The sequence below is a fragment of the Caretta caretta genome, chromosome 9 (assembly GCF_965140235.1).
Source record: "Caretta caretta isolate rCarCar2 chromosome 9, rCarCar1.hap1, whole genome shotgun sequence".
Classification (NCBI taxonomy): domain Eukaryota; kingdom Metazoa; phylum Chordata; order Testudines; family Cheloniidae; genus Caretta; species Caretta caretta.
The window spans coordinates 58,802,834-58,817,356 of NC_134214.1; the positions used below are offsets into that span (position 1 = coordinate 58,802,834).

The following is a 14,523-nucleotide window of genomic DNA, read 5'->3' on the forward strand; positions in this document are numbered from 1 at the left end:
GACTAATCTTGGATTCCAACTTAGACAACACATGGATCTGTGAAATTTGTAACACTGGGTTGCTCTCAAATTGGGTTTGTCAGCCATACACAGATTCATCAAGCAACTGACTAGATCTCTTACAGGTACATCTGGATCCAGCAGATCGACAGTTGCCCATCTTTACCCGTCTATGGTGCCTTCCATCCGAGGATCTCAAAGCACTAGTAATACTGTGCCCCTGTTATTACACTCACAAAGCGTTCTCTCGCCCTGACAGGGGCTTTCAAATCATGAGTCTTAGTCACACCACCACTGCGCCCGCCATGCTCTGCCATGCTGTATGCACAATGAGGGAACTCCCTCCCAAAGCTGCAGCACAAAGATTAGAGGGTGCTTCTCCCAGAGCAGCCAGAAGAGGAGAGGATCTGGTGCCTAGATCCTGCAGAGGACAGATCCCATGCAGTAGCCATGAACCCAGGAAGGCAGCCTGGAGTTTCCCACCTTGCCTTGCCTCTGTGACCACAAGGGGAGACCCTCCCAGTAGCTACTTGGAGCAGCTGGTCCCCTGGTAGGGCAGAGGAGGAAATCAGGACTCCATCTGCCAGATAAAAAGGGACATAGATGTCATGCTGCCCAAGGACCAGAGCAGGGCTGTAACCAGGGCAGGGTGAGCAGGGCAGCCGCCCAGGGTGCAGAGTCGTGGGGGCAGAAAAATGGGGCAGTGTGGGGGGCATGCAGGATCACGTGCTCCCCTGATTTCTCCCTTCCATTTAGTACAGAGATTTTCAAACTGTGGGGCACTGCCATGAGATGCTCCCCGAAGTACTCGCTCACGCTGGAGCTGGGCTCCATGGGCAGCGGTCAGCTCCATGGGGTATCGTCAGCTGGTGCCAGGCTCCTTCAGGGGAGAGCCAAGAGCATGTCAGGGGTGCAGCCTGGAGCTGTGCCACCCGCTCTGCCTGGGGAGCACCTGGCCATGTAGAGGTGGCCTGGCTTGGGGAGCAAGGCAGGGAGGGCTGCCGGGCAGCCAGCCAACACACTGGTTCCCATAGTGTGGAGAGCCAGGGGCCCAAGGGGCTCCCACCAACTTCCGATCCACTGGCTCCTGGCAGGAGGTGCCCCCAGTTTGAAAAACTCTGTGCTAAATGAAAGGCAGAAATCTGGATGGGACATGATCCCACAGGCCCTGCCCCAGCATCGCCTCTAGGGGGGCCTGTATGCTTGCTCACCCTGGGCGCTAAAATACCTAGTTACAGCTCTGGACTGGACTCTGGCAGGCTGTGCTATAGATAACACAGCAGGGGATGCAGGTAAGGGATGGGGCTGGGGAGGATGGAGAGGTGGTTCCCACACGCAGCGAGCTGCCTGCATTGATCTTTTTCACTACTTAGCCATTCAAAGGCATTTTCCCTGCTCAGGAAGTGACCGTGGCTCCACCTGCAGGGAAGCAGGAGCTGCAAGTGCCTGACTAAGTGGATTGAGAGGTCAGCCACAGTACAACTCCCCATGGGGCCTCCAGGGCTCCTACATGGCAGCCAATACATCCTGGAGAGTGCCAGCCCCTTCCCTGTGTCTCCTGAAGCAGCAGGGCAGTGTGGGGTGGATTTCTGCCAGCAATGTCAGAGCTTCAACAAGCTGCAACAGGGCCCAGTCTGTAGTCCTCTGGATCAGCTGTACTGGACCCCCCGGAAAGACGAACAAGCTCAGTGGGCCTGATCTATGGGTCTCTCCACCAATGCCCCCATGGCTGGGCTAGCGCAGGAGAGCTGGAATCCCCGAGAGCCACAAGGTCTCAGAGACTCAGTTCCCGCCATTCAGGACACTCTAATCCAGCTCAAAGGAAGTGCGTTCCTTTGTCCTCCTGCCGGCTCTGCCCCAGACTGACTAGCAGCCAGCAGTCCTTGGCTCTGGTACTCACCGTCCGAGTCGATGCTGTTCAGGGCAGTTGGCGGGATTATGGAGACCTTGTACTGCCCCAGGGGGCACTTCTTCCCAAAGAGCTCTTTGCAGGCGCTGTGAACCTAGGGCGGACAAAGCAGCAGGAGACGGCATGAGCTTACTGGCTGAAAGGGCAGCAGCTTAGTCTAGAGGCGAGAGCAGGAGGCTGGGAGCCAGAAGACATAGGTCTCTTCCCAGCTCTGCTCCTGCCCTGTTGTGTGATCTTGGGCAAATGACAACCCTTCTCTGTTTCCCCACTGGTAGCAGTGGGGACAATAATGTTCATCTACTGCACAGAAAGGTGTGAGGCTCCATCAGTTAGTGTCTGTGGAAAGCATGAGAAAATGGGCTGGAGTCAGCCTCTAGAGCCCAACACCCCCATTCCTGGGGGGTTGGAATCTGGATCCAGGTGCAGCTCGTGTGGCTGGAGATCTTTCCATGTCCATTACTGTTCTGGGTGGAAGCAGTGGCTTTCCAGCTCCATTGCCTGTTTCCCTGAGCAACGTGGGCAGGTTTTTTTGCAGTGGATAATGCCCTTCGGCAGCCACGGGGATGGCTTTGTAACACACCTTTAACCGTGGTGGGTGTGGGTGCTACAGCGGTGCTGACATATAGCTGTGTTTGAGAAGGGCTTCAAACACACTGTGACCACAGAGCCCCACCGCAGGAAGAGCTACGTGTCTGCATCCACAGTCGTGGTTATGGCATGGAAGGTGTACAATATCCATATCTGATACAGAGAAATAATAGAGGAGGCCAAGGTGCTCAGAAACCACGGCGATGGGCATGGTCTGAGAGAACAGAATAAAGAAGGGGGTTGGAGGGAGAGGGTCTTACAATGGCCTTGCACCAGAGGCACCTCCAGTCCTGCAGCCGCCGTACACTGCCACAGGTCCTGTCGCACACGGCACACCGAGCGCTCACGGGCAGATTTCCCTCCAGCCACTGATGGGGCATGGCTACCTGAAGAGAGGAGGGCAGAGGAACAGGTCAATTACCTGGCTTACAGCCTGGTTACAGACACATTCTGTTCTCAGCTCTACCACTGGCCTGCTGCAGGATCTTGGTCAAGTCATGCCAAAGCTCCATGCCTCAGTTTCCCCACTGGGGATGATCATACTGGCCTCCATTGGAAAGTGCTTTGAGATCTGCAGATTAAAGTGCTGCATAAAAGCTGGGTGCTAGTGCATGCAAATGCCCCCTCGGTATCCAGCAGGGCCCGTGAAACCAGTTGCGTTGGGCATGGCAGGAGGCGGGCTAGTTGTCCACTTCAGCTTGGCTTTCATTGTCCACCCATCTTCCAGCAGCCTCTGTTTCTGAGAGTAATTCCAGCGACTAAGATGCCAAAGCACCTAACCACACCAGCAAATCAGCTGTCTATGTAATGTTTCAGAGTAACAGCCGTGTTAGTCTGTATTCGCAAAAAGAAAAGGAGTACTTGTGGCACCTTAGAGACTAACCAATTTATTTGAGCATAAGCTTTCGTGAGCTACACCTCACTTCATCGACCCAGCCGGCTACGCTGCCTCGATTCGGGAGAGGGAAGGGGGGGGACAGATGGGAACAGGGTTTTCAAAGCCCCGCAAACTCCCATCCCTCTGCCCAGCAAGCCTCTGGAAAAGACTTCACACCACCCACTCTGAAGAGCATCAGCACCCCCCTGTGGCCAGTCACAGAGGAATGCCAGCTCCAGCATAGTGGAGAGGGCTGGGACCTCTCTAGATGCCCCTGCTCCCTGTTCTACAGCGAGTTATAATCATCGTCAGCAGCATCTGAGTCAGCCCCTCCTCTGGGCGTCGCAGTGCACCATCTCCAGTCCGTACCCGCCTCACCCCTGGCAGCCGCACAGGCTGCGGAGTCAGTGGTGCTTGAGTCACTGAGCAGTTTGGATCTGGCAGCGTTTTCCATCCACTCTGCTCACGGTTAAACAGCAGGGAGAGCTGGGCTGAGGATGACAACACCCTGCAGCCATGTCATGCACTTGGACCATCTCCCAGGCCCTGGCCACTGGCTTGTTGAGAGATGTCCAGCCTGGCTCACGATGCACAGGCTCCTCTCCAAGAGCCTTCAGCACAGCATGCTGATACTTTTAAACTGCTGCTCACCTGTACTGGCTGTCACCTTGGGGCATCAAGGCCAGGACTCCAGAGAGTTGCCCATTCAATGTAATGACTCGGAGATAGAGTCTTCCCACTGAATAGCTCCCTGCCACTGACTAAGGGAAAGCAGTATCCAGGGTCTCTCCAAGGACCTCCACTGCCACAGCAGAAAGTCACTGATGCCTTTTCTACCCTAGGCCAGCATGGGAGCATGGCCTCATCCCAAACAGCCTCCCCATTCACCTCCAGGGCCTGACTCAGCCAAGGTCTCAACATGGGCCTGGAAGAAGGGGCGCCCTCACAGCAGGGGCAGCTCAGAGGGTTCACGCCTCTAGCACAGAGATGAGAGAGAGGATCCCTGGGCCACATCCTTGCTCAGGCAAAGCAGGCAGTGGGGATGTTGCTTGGAGACAGGCTATGGGATTTGGCAATAGAATTGGCGATGGAGGGGCACCAGAGCATCTCATCCACCCACTGGTGGGGCCCATGCAGTACTGTCCCGGGGTGGTTCTAAGTGCAGTTCTAACTCCTCCGGAGGAATTCGCTCCCGATCCTGGATCAGATTGGGCTCTCATGTATGTGGTGGTAAGTCTGGACAAAGTGCACTAACTCCATTGTGCTACTCCTGATTCACATCCATATAACAGAGCAGGCCCACTTAGCCTACAGCTTCCTTTACACAGGTAGGTCCAGAGCTAAAGCCATTGGCACCCTTGCTTAGGAAGGGTTGGCTGGCTCGGTGGCTGGCCCCAGGGTGTGTCAGGGCAGTGCCCTTCTTGGCAAGGGAGGGGGAGGGAAGGAAGTGCTTACCCCCTCTTCATCCTCGATGATGTCACTTCCTATGGAGGCCAGCGTGGTCCACTTACAGTTGTTGGTGGCTCTCACAGCACAGCGCTTGTGGGCTTTGAACTTGCAAACTAGTAGCAAGAGAGATGGAAAAGCCTGCAGGAATGGGAAGGTGGCAGGGACGGCTTCCCCACACCACACAGTCCTCCCTGCTCCAGAATGCCCCAGATGGACACCAACGCTTGGTCCATGGGCCTGACCCTGCTCCCATGGAGAACAAACACCCCTTGGCTGCAGCAGTGCTGAATGAAGCCCATAGCAACCAACACATGTGCACAGGTGTCTGCCCCCTAGCATGGGCACCAGCATCCATCCCATCACAGTCCTTTGGACCAGAGCTCCTTGCACCATGTCCTCCCATTGGCTGCATTCTGCAGAGGTCATGCACCTGGTACTAGCGCATCAGAGACAGGACACTGGGCTAGAGGGACCTCGGTCTGTTCCTTACATTTTCCTCACCCATGTCCCTTCTAACCCCAATCTTTCTCCCCAAGTCCCTACCTTCTGCCTTCCATTTCCCCTCCTCTCTCTCCTATTTAGCATACTGGCTTGACTTAAGCAATTCCTGTGCCCACCAGATGAGCAGCCAGAAGATGCATCTTGTGGCCAGCTCAGCTAGGCTTTGGCAAGCATTCCCTACTAATCCCACCCAGGGTCAGCCCCACTATCTGTTCATGGCTGCAGAGCCGGGGGCCGATGAGCCGGTACCTTCACAGGAGAGGCCATGGGAGGTGACCCCTGACAGGGCCTCGCGGCACACGTTGCAGAAAGTGGGTCGGGCATGGGAGCAGGCGTACCAGTTATGCATCCCAGAGAAATGTTCCATGTTGAACTGCGTGGCCTGGAATAACAAAGAGAATTGAGGTGTGTTTAGTGTGAGTTGGAAAGACAGCGGGAGCAGGCAACAAACCCCAGAGAGCAACTGGGGACTTTCTCAAATGTAACAAGGCTCCAGGACTCCCGGCTCTCAATGGCCCATGCATCTCCTTGTGCCCTGTGCCCGCCCTGCCAGCCTCCAAAATGGTAGAGAGGAACCAACATGGGAGCAAAGAAGATGGCATAAGGCCAGATTTGCCCAGCTGGGGAATATCCCACCTGGATGGCTCCAGGGATATGGAGTCTTCCACTTCTAGGTCATTGCATCAAATGCCAGCCAGTCTGCTGGAAGGCCTGACCACGTTTACCATCAGACGACTACTTGGAGGCCTACATGAAATGAGTCGGGGTCCTTGGCTCAATTCGAGTGGGTAGGTGCCCCAGCTCTGGAGACCACTCCCCACAATGTACACTCTCCTTGCCAATATCAGCAGACACATCATGCACAAGCCATGAAGAGGGGGGAGGGATAGCTCAGTGGTTTGAGCTTTGGCCTGCTAAACCCAGGGTTGTGAGTTCAATCCTTGAGGGGGCCTTCTAGGGATCTGGGGCAAAAAATTGGGGATTGGTCCTGCTTTGAGCAGGGGGTGATTCTGTGGAGGTGCTTCACTGCCGCTCCATTCACTAGCACAGTCATGCAGCTGTTATGAAAGCCTCAATCGCTTGTGCGTTCAGATGGGACCGTGTCCTAGTCAGCATGAACTTGCCAAACAGCAGTGCCCAGCAGAATTCCCGATTATTCTTTTGAACTGACACTTAAGGCATGTTTCAGCCAACGTCTCTTCTTCATGATGAGGCAGCAATGAGAGTAGCTGGAAGATCACACCACAGCTCCCCTTTTAAAACAATTCTCCACTAGTCTCTACAGGCCAGGCTCTGCCTGTTCCAGATGGATACAACTGAGCTCTGGGCAGGTACCTCAGGGATGAGTTTAGTCCTTGGTCTTTAGCCCTCTTATACCCCCCTTTGTAACTAAGATTTCTCTTCCCTCCCCCTACATCTTTTCTCCTCCCCCTGGTCCCTTTCCCCTCTGCCCCAAGGCGCTTGGCTTCCTCCAATTCGAAATGGGATTGAAGGGTTCTGTTCTGTACATTTGTACTGACACTTTCTCCAGCACCTGACTAGCAAAGGGGAGAGAGACCCGCACGCTCCTTAACCCACCGCAGCTCCCATGGGTCCTAGGTGCTGCTTGAGGTGGGACCCACCCTCTGGTGTGCCCGAGATTGCTCACTACATTGTTACTGATTGGCTGCGCTCTCACTGTCCAGAGAGGAGATCGCTGTGACCCAACCAAATCCACAGCAGCTTCTCTGGAACAGCAGTGTTTGCACAGAGCTCTGTGTGGTCAGGGAGGGCCTGGTATGTTCGGTGGCTGAAGCACGGGACTTGGGACTCCTGGCCTCTAGTCTCAGCTCTGGGAGGCAGCATGGTCAGCTCTGCTGGCTGGTGTGTTCCATATGGGAGCCAAATCTCCATCCATTCCTATGCCTGCCCCCCACCCACCCCACCCCAGTCTTCAGCCACCTCTGCAGTGGGAGGAGCAAGTACCAGATACCTGCAGCTGGGGAGTGAATGTGGGGCATTACTGCCCCTCGCCCCAGGGCATCGCCATAAAGCCTAAGCACAGCCTAGCCAATGTGCACAGGCTGAACGGCACTCAGTGAATGAGGCAGGGCTAGCAGTGAGTGTCGTGGGACCTCGGCAGGCAGGCTGGACAGCTGGCAGCACATAAGGCAGGGGGGTCAGGGAATAAGGCAGGGACTAGTGCATACCTCCCTCATTCTGCGCCACTTGGGCAGGCACAAGGTGGGGTCTGCCAATGGCTTGGTGAGGCTGAAGAGCACTATTCCCAGCGGCCTCACTCTCTGGGCACTTTCCATCTGGCTCAACATGTGAGGCCAGGAGTCTTGTGGAAACCCAGTTGTGAGCATGTTGCTAAAGACTGCAGCGCAATGCGTACACACAAGGGGGAAGCAGTCAAGTTACACAAGCAAACTTAACATTGGCATTTCCTGACCCCTGGCAGCCTTAGCATTCTCTCCAAGTAGTTCCTCGTCTGGCAGCACTGGCTGCTCAGCTGGCTCTGTCCTACATGCTGCACTCATTAGCCCAGATCCTCAAAGGTCAATGCGAGTTAGGCACCTGAATACCTTTGAGGAGTTGGGCCATTATCACCAGTGGGTACTGAAGCTATAATAAGAATATAACTTTTTAAGAGAGAATTCAATGGCATTTGGGAGCCTAATTGCCTCTGGCTCCTCTGAAGCTCCCAGTCTTCTCGTCCCAATTTGAAAACCCCAAGTCACAGGGATAATGAATGAGTAGCTGGCAGAAGTCGGGGGAGCAACTGGCGAGGGTTCATGCCATGGCTGTGCTAATGGCAACAAGGCAGGGTGGAAGGACATGCACATGTGTGATTGTTTAAGCCCCGAGCAAACCAAATACAATACTGTGAGGCTGGTGGGTGAGAGTTACATTCAAGGACCCTGAAAACCAAAACCTGCCACACGAGCAGTTCTGCTGGGACGTTTATGCCTGGAAAACTGGTTCCTTAGAGGTGCCACCACTATGCACTTATGGCTTTGTTCAAGTCAGATCTCATGTTCTCTAGCCCTGTTAGCCCAGCACTCACTCTACACGCAGTTCTGCTAGGATAACAAATCCTGTGCTACCGTTCCCCTTCCACCCAGCATCTGCTCCCTCACTGACCAATCCCACCGAGCCATTTCATAGCCTCTGTCCCAGCAAATGTCAGGAGCTTCCTGTAATGAAATGAATGAGCTCTACTGAACACGCTAAACAGTTACACCGGATCGGACGTCAGCCCAGTGGGTTTATCCTCATAAATTAGTAAAACACCAGAAAGTCTCCAAAGGAAAGGGGGACAAATTGGTTTGGCCAGTCATTAATTAATACCTAAGGAGCCAGTTCCTCAACTGGCGTAAACAGACAGCTCCACTGATTTTAACAGAGCTGCACCAATTGACACCAGGTGAGGGTCTGGTCAACTGTGACGTCAAAGAGAGAAAATCTGCTCCTGCACTGCCTGTTCAGGGAAAGCGACCATTCCAAAGACACACAATACAACTGACAGCATTTCACCATCAGAGAGGATTTAAGCTCTTTGGGACAGAGACTGTCTTTTTGTCCTCTGTTTGTATCGCGCCTAGTGCTTTGGGGTCCTGATCCATGACTGGGGCTCCTGGGTGCTACTGTATTACACCTAGTAAATAATAATAGTAAAAGGCAGAGTTCACATCCAACTGTTCTCTCTCTCTCTCTTTCTCACACACACACACAGTGTTCACAAGGTCACAGCTAGCTACCCCATTGATGCACAGCATGACTAGCACTGTAAACCCTGTATCTCATGACACTCTTCCTACGAATAGGGAGAATGCCATCCCTTAGATGAATATTGCTATGATCTCTCTGTTTCCCTGTGTCCAGGACAGTTTTACTAACACTCCCTGTCATGGGCCTTCCACCTGGGGACTCCCAACCAGCGTGTGTGCCTCTCTTACCTCATGTTTCAGAGGAACAGCCGTGTTAGTCTGTATTCGCAAAAAGAAAAGGAGTACTTGTGGCACCTTAGAGACTAACCAATTTATTTGAGCATGAGCTTTCGTGAGCTACAGCTCACTTCATCAGATGTTTACCGTGGAAACATCTTTACCACGGTAAACATCTGATGAAGTGAGCTGTAGCTCACGAAAGCTCATGCTCAAATAAATTGGTTAGTCTCTAAGGTGCCACAAGTACTCCTTTTCTCTTACCTCATTGATTTCCCACTTCTGCACGGATTTCAAGGCACTGATCCAGTCTTCCATCTCCTTCCGGTTCTCGGCACACAGGATGAGTTTTCGGAATGGTGTGATCACCTACAGAAGAAAACTGCCCTGCTAAGCCAGCTGCAAAGAGAACGGAGGCTGCTGGGCAGCCCACAGCTAGTGCAGAGGAGGAAATCCAGACTGCTCATGGATTGCGCTGTTGGAATGGTTACAACATGCAGAGGCGAGCGTGCTGCCCCCACTCACACCATGCAGGGCTACCGAAGGCGCTCGGGAGATCAGAGTTTCTCTACTCATTCCAGGCGGCAAGAAGCACGATGCCCACACTCTATTCCAGGGGGGCACTCAAGCCAAGCTCCACGTTCTCCCCCACCCCCAATTCCTAGGGAATCAGAAGGTAGCCCCCCACAAGAGGCTGGTCCAGCCCTCCTCAGCTAACACAGTACCAGTCCCAGCCTGGAGTTTTGTGCCCAACTGGAGACAATTACATGTATGTTACTGGCCAGCTAAAGGGGGCTCTGGGGCCCAATCCTATTCCCACTGAAGTCAGCAACAAAGCTCTCATTGACTTCAGTGGGTACAGGACTGGGTCCTTGGTGTGCACACTAGAGCAGAAGCAATGGGTAAATTCCCTTCCCATGCAACTCTGTTGACTCCTGCGGAGTTACAGCAAGGGTGAGCATGGCCAGTGGTCCGAAGCGGGCCTGCAACAGCCTCCGCTGGAGCTGTGTGTACTGGGGACTGGTCCAGGAGCTGCTAAAGGGAAAAGAGTGGGAGGGCAGGCCTTGAAGCCCAGCAAAGGCCTCTGTGGAGACCAGAGTGAGTGCACTTGTCATGGGAAGCTCAGGGCTACTCCAGCAGCAGTCCCTGTATATGAAATTCACCCTTGTGCAGAGGGGCAGCCCACAGCTTTAGCACCACACACATCGTACCAAAGTCCATAGGGCTGGATTTCCCCCAAAACACAGCACTAATGGAGCACTAGCTGTCTGGAGGCTCACAACTACTTTGGTTCCTGCCTCTCCTAGGAGGAGGCACTGTTGAACATCCGCTATAGAAAAAGTACAGTAACTCCTCACTTAACATTGTAGTTATGTTCCTGAAAAATGCAACTTTAAGCGAAACAATGTTAAGTAATCCAATTTCCCCACAAGAATTAATGTAAATAGGGGGGTTAGGTTCCAGGGAAATTTTCTTTCACCAGAAAAAAGGCTATTTTATATATATATATATATACACATACACACACACACAGAGTATAAGTTTTAAACAAACAATTTAATACTGTACACAGCAATGATGATTGTGAAGCTTGGTTGAGGTGATGAAGTCAGAGGGTGGAAGAGGGTGGGATAGTTCCCTGGGAATGCCTTACTGCTAAATGATGAACTAGAACAGCTGAGCCCTCAAGGGTTAACACTTTGTTGTTAATGTAGCCTCACACTCTACAAGGTAGCACAAACGGAGGGAGGGGAGACAGCATGGCAGACAGAGACAGAAACACACACCCTGTGTGTGTGAGAGAGAGATGTGCATTTCCCCTTTAAGTAGGTTGACTCCACTCTAAGTACATTGCCTTTTTAAGTAGATCAGCAAGTTGAGACAGCAGCTGCTGCCAGCAAGCTCCCTCCGTCCTGAGCCCTGTTGTGTCCTTCCCTCCCCCCCACTCTATGGAAATGGGGTAAGTGAGGGGCAGGAGCAGGGGGACACTCTGACATTAGACCCATGCTTCCTCCTCGGCCCCGCCACACACACAGCCAGCAGGAGGCTCCCGGGAGCAGCTCCAAGGCAGAGGGCAGGAGCAGCACACGGCAGTTGGGGGAGGGACAGCTGAACTGCCGGCAATTGATAGCCTGCTGGGCGGCTGCCGCACAGGGAACTTAGGGGAGCAGGGAGCTGATGTGGGGCTGCCGGTCCACCCTGGTTCCAAGCCCCCACTAGCTTGCTCCAACGGACTGCTCTTCCTGCAAGCAGTGGACAAAGCAGGTGGCTGCCAAACCATGTTATAAGGGAGCATTGCACAACTTTAAACGAGCATGTTCCCTAATTGATCAGCAACATAACAAAACAACATTAACCGGGATGACTTTAAGTGAGGAGTTCCTGTAATTAATTTATTGTATCAGGAATTAAATGACCACATGCTGCAGGATAACTTTGCCCATCCTCCACTACCGGGAGATGATCCCTCCTATGGGACCCCCATGCTCGGGAGTTCCCAGAGCATACCCCTTAAGTACAGTCTGACACTTGGTTTTGTGGGGGCGAGAGGGAAAGGCCTGTTGTGAAGGGCAGCAGCCCTACTCTGCTCCCTCCCCCATCCTTGACACACAAGGATAACAACAGGCAGATTGTGATGCAAAGCCCACTGAAGCCAAGGCGAGTATTTCCACTGACTTCAATGGGTGCTGGACCAGGACTGCTGCAGTGCAATGTGTGAAGTACTGTCCCTTACCGTGAAGCTGTTGTTAATGTTCTTGGTGCTGGTCTCTGCCACGCTGGCGTCGGACAGGTCCACTTCATCGAAAATCAATGACTGGGGAGGCATGAGGGAAAGGGTGATATAGCAGAGACACCAGCAATGAGACAGCCTCAGCCTTCAGCCCAGTAACTGAACCCATGGAGCCTAGCTCTGCCCAGGCAGTGGAGGGAGATCCTGAGACCCATAGGCTAGGGAGACTTGCTTCACCTTAGCACCTTGGGCACTGATGGAGGGAGAAGGGCTCGCCTAATGATCCATGGGACCCCCAAAGCAGCCAGAAGAGCAGGCTCAGGCTGCAAGGCTGTCCCTGCCTTTGCTCCCACTGCCAGAGGGGGAGATCTGGCTGGGTGGCAATCTGTCCTGCTGCCAAAAAGGGGGTAGGGTTGGATCATGAGGGACTAGTGTGCACAGCTGCAGGATGCTCCAAGGGGCCACTTGTTCTGCTTCTGCTCAAGCTGCAGGAGGGCCAGACCCAGGCCTGGTGAAAGTGGGATCACACTGGCCTACACCTGGCCTGCATTTGGGCTGTGGAGTCTATGTAAGGGAAAGTTCTACCCGGGCAGGCCAGTACGGTGGACCACATTTCTAAGAGTGGCCGGCCAGTGGCAGTGTCTTGAAACCTAGCCACCCTGATGGGCGCATCTGGGTATCTACAGAACTGGGCACCCAAAACAACTGGCCATTGTGGACCATATAGCGTGCTGGGGCTCAGCCAGTACAACTCCACAAAGCGAGCCACTCTGTGTCAGAGCACAGCTCAGGGAATATTAATTAACTATTAGGTTACGGTGACCTGGTGGACACAATTTCCTTGACCTTCCATGTAAGGGTGAGGACCCACATGAGACTCTGTGAAGGAACATAAGTAGCCCATGGGAACGGCTTACAATGGATTCAAACCTGGTCAAAGCAATTGGAACCAGGGAGTCTAGTGAATGGATATTCCTCAAGATGGCAGAGGCTCCTGGAGTGACCTACAGGGGATGGGACAGGGACAGATTCCCTAAGCTTTTATTCGCCATCTGGAGAAGCAGGTTGGCATGAGGGGATGCCATCTATCAATGACAATAAACTGGTCTGATCAGTAAGATCCAGATGATGATAAAGCTCACCCTTCCTTGGGGCTGTTGGTCTCTAGATCACAGAGTAAGGGGCAGCAGAATAAGGATGACAGACTTCACAAAAGCAGACTAAAACTCAGAGAAGTGATAGTTGAGGTCCCATGGGAAGAAAATTTAAGGGGAAAGGGAGTTCAGGAGAGCTGGCAGTTTCTCAGAGAGACATTATTAAAATGTCAACAGCAAACAGCAACAGCAAACTATCCTGGTGCAAAGGAAAGATAGGAAGAATAATAAGAGGCCAATATGGTCAGAGGCCATCAGGAGCTCTTTAGTGACACGAACATAAAAAAGGAATCCTTCAAAAAGTGTAAGCATGGACAAATTGCTAAAGATGAGTACAGAGAGTACATGAGTACAGAGTAAAGAGAATAGGGCAAGCTTGTAGGGACAAAATCAGAAAGGCTAAGGCACAAAATGAGTTACACCTAGCAAGGGACATAAAAGGCAATAAGAAGAGGTTCTTTAAATATATCAGGAGCAAGAGAAAGACAGAGAAAAGTGCAGGTCCTCTATTTAGCAATGAAGGGGACCTAATAACTCAAGAAAGCTGAGGTGTTTAATGCCTATTTTGCTTCAGTCATCACTAAAAAGGTTGATTGTGACCAGAGACTTAACACAATTAATATTAGCAAGGGAGAAGAAACACAAGCCAAAATATGTTACAGAAAATTTAGCTAAGTTGGATGTATTCAAATAAGCAGGGCCTGATTAAATTCATCCTAGGGTGCTTAAGGAATTAGCTGAGGCAATTTCAGAACCGTTAGCAATTATCTTTAAAAACTCCTGAAGGACAGGTGAGGTCTCAAAGGACTGGAGAAGAGCAAATATAGAACCTGTCTTTAAAAAGAGGAACAAAGAGGACCCAGGGAATTATAGACCAGTCAGCCTAACTTTGATAGCAGGAAAGATACTGGAACAAATGATTAAACAATCAGTTTGTAAGCACCAGGAGGATAATAGGGTTATAAGGAATAGCCACCATGGATTTGTCAAGAACAAATCATGCCAAACCAACCTAATTTTCTTTCTTGTTTTCAGTAAGGCTTTTGACACAGTCCCACAATATTCTCATTAGCAAACGAGGGAAATGTGATTTAGCTGAAATTACAAAAAGGTGGGAGCAAGATTGGTTGAGAGACCATACTCAAATGGCAGTTATCAGCGGTTCGCTGTCACGCTGGGAGGGTGTATCTAGTGGGGTTCCATAAGGGTCTGTACTGGGTCTGGTACTATTCAATATTTTCACTAATATGTTGGATAACAGAGCAGAGGGTATGCTTATAAGATTTGCAGATGACACCAAGATGGGAGGGGTTGCAAGCACCTTGGAGAACAGGATTAGAATTCAGAACTACCTTGGCAAATGGGAGAATTGGTCTGAAATCATC

General features: G+C 52.1%; 1 protein-coding gene across 4 annotated transcripts in view; it reads right to left on the reverse strand.

Annotated features, from left to right (window-relative positions):
* DGKK (diacylglycerol kinase kappa) overlaps positions 1-14,523 on the reverse strand; it is a 156,822-nt gene that overhangs the window by 49,977 nt on the left and 92,322 nt on the right. For all 4 annotated transcript variants that reach the window (XM_048863924.2, XM_048863925.2, XM_048863923.2 and 1 more), the window contains 6 exons: positions 11,988-12,068; positions 9,518-9,622; positions 5,574-5,706; positions 4,830-4,936; positions 2,758-2,883; positions 1,901-2,003 (listed from right to left, as the gene is read on the reverse strand). In XM_048863924.2, coding sequence (XP_048719881.2) covers positions 1,901-2,003; positions 2,758-2,883; positions 4,830-4,936; positions 5,574-5,706; positions 9,518-9,622; positions 11,988-12,068 — 655 coding nt within the window. The remainder of the gene's footprint in view (positions 1-1,900; positions 2,004-2,757; positions 2,884-4,829; positions 4,937-5,573; positions 5,707-9,517; positions 9,623-11,987; positions 12,069-14,523) is intronic.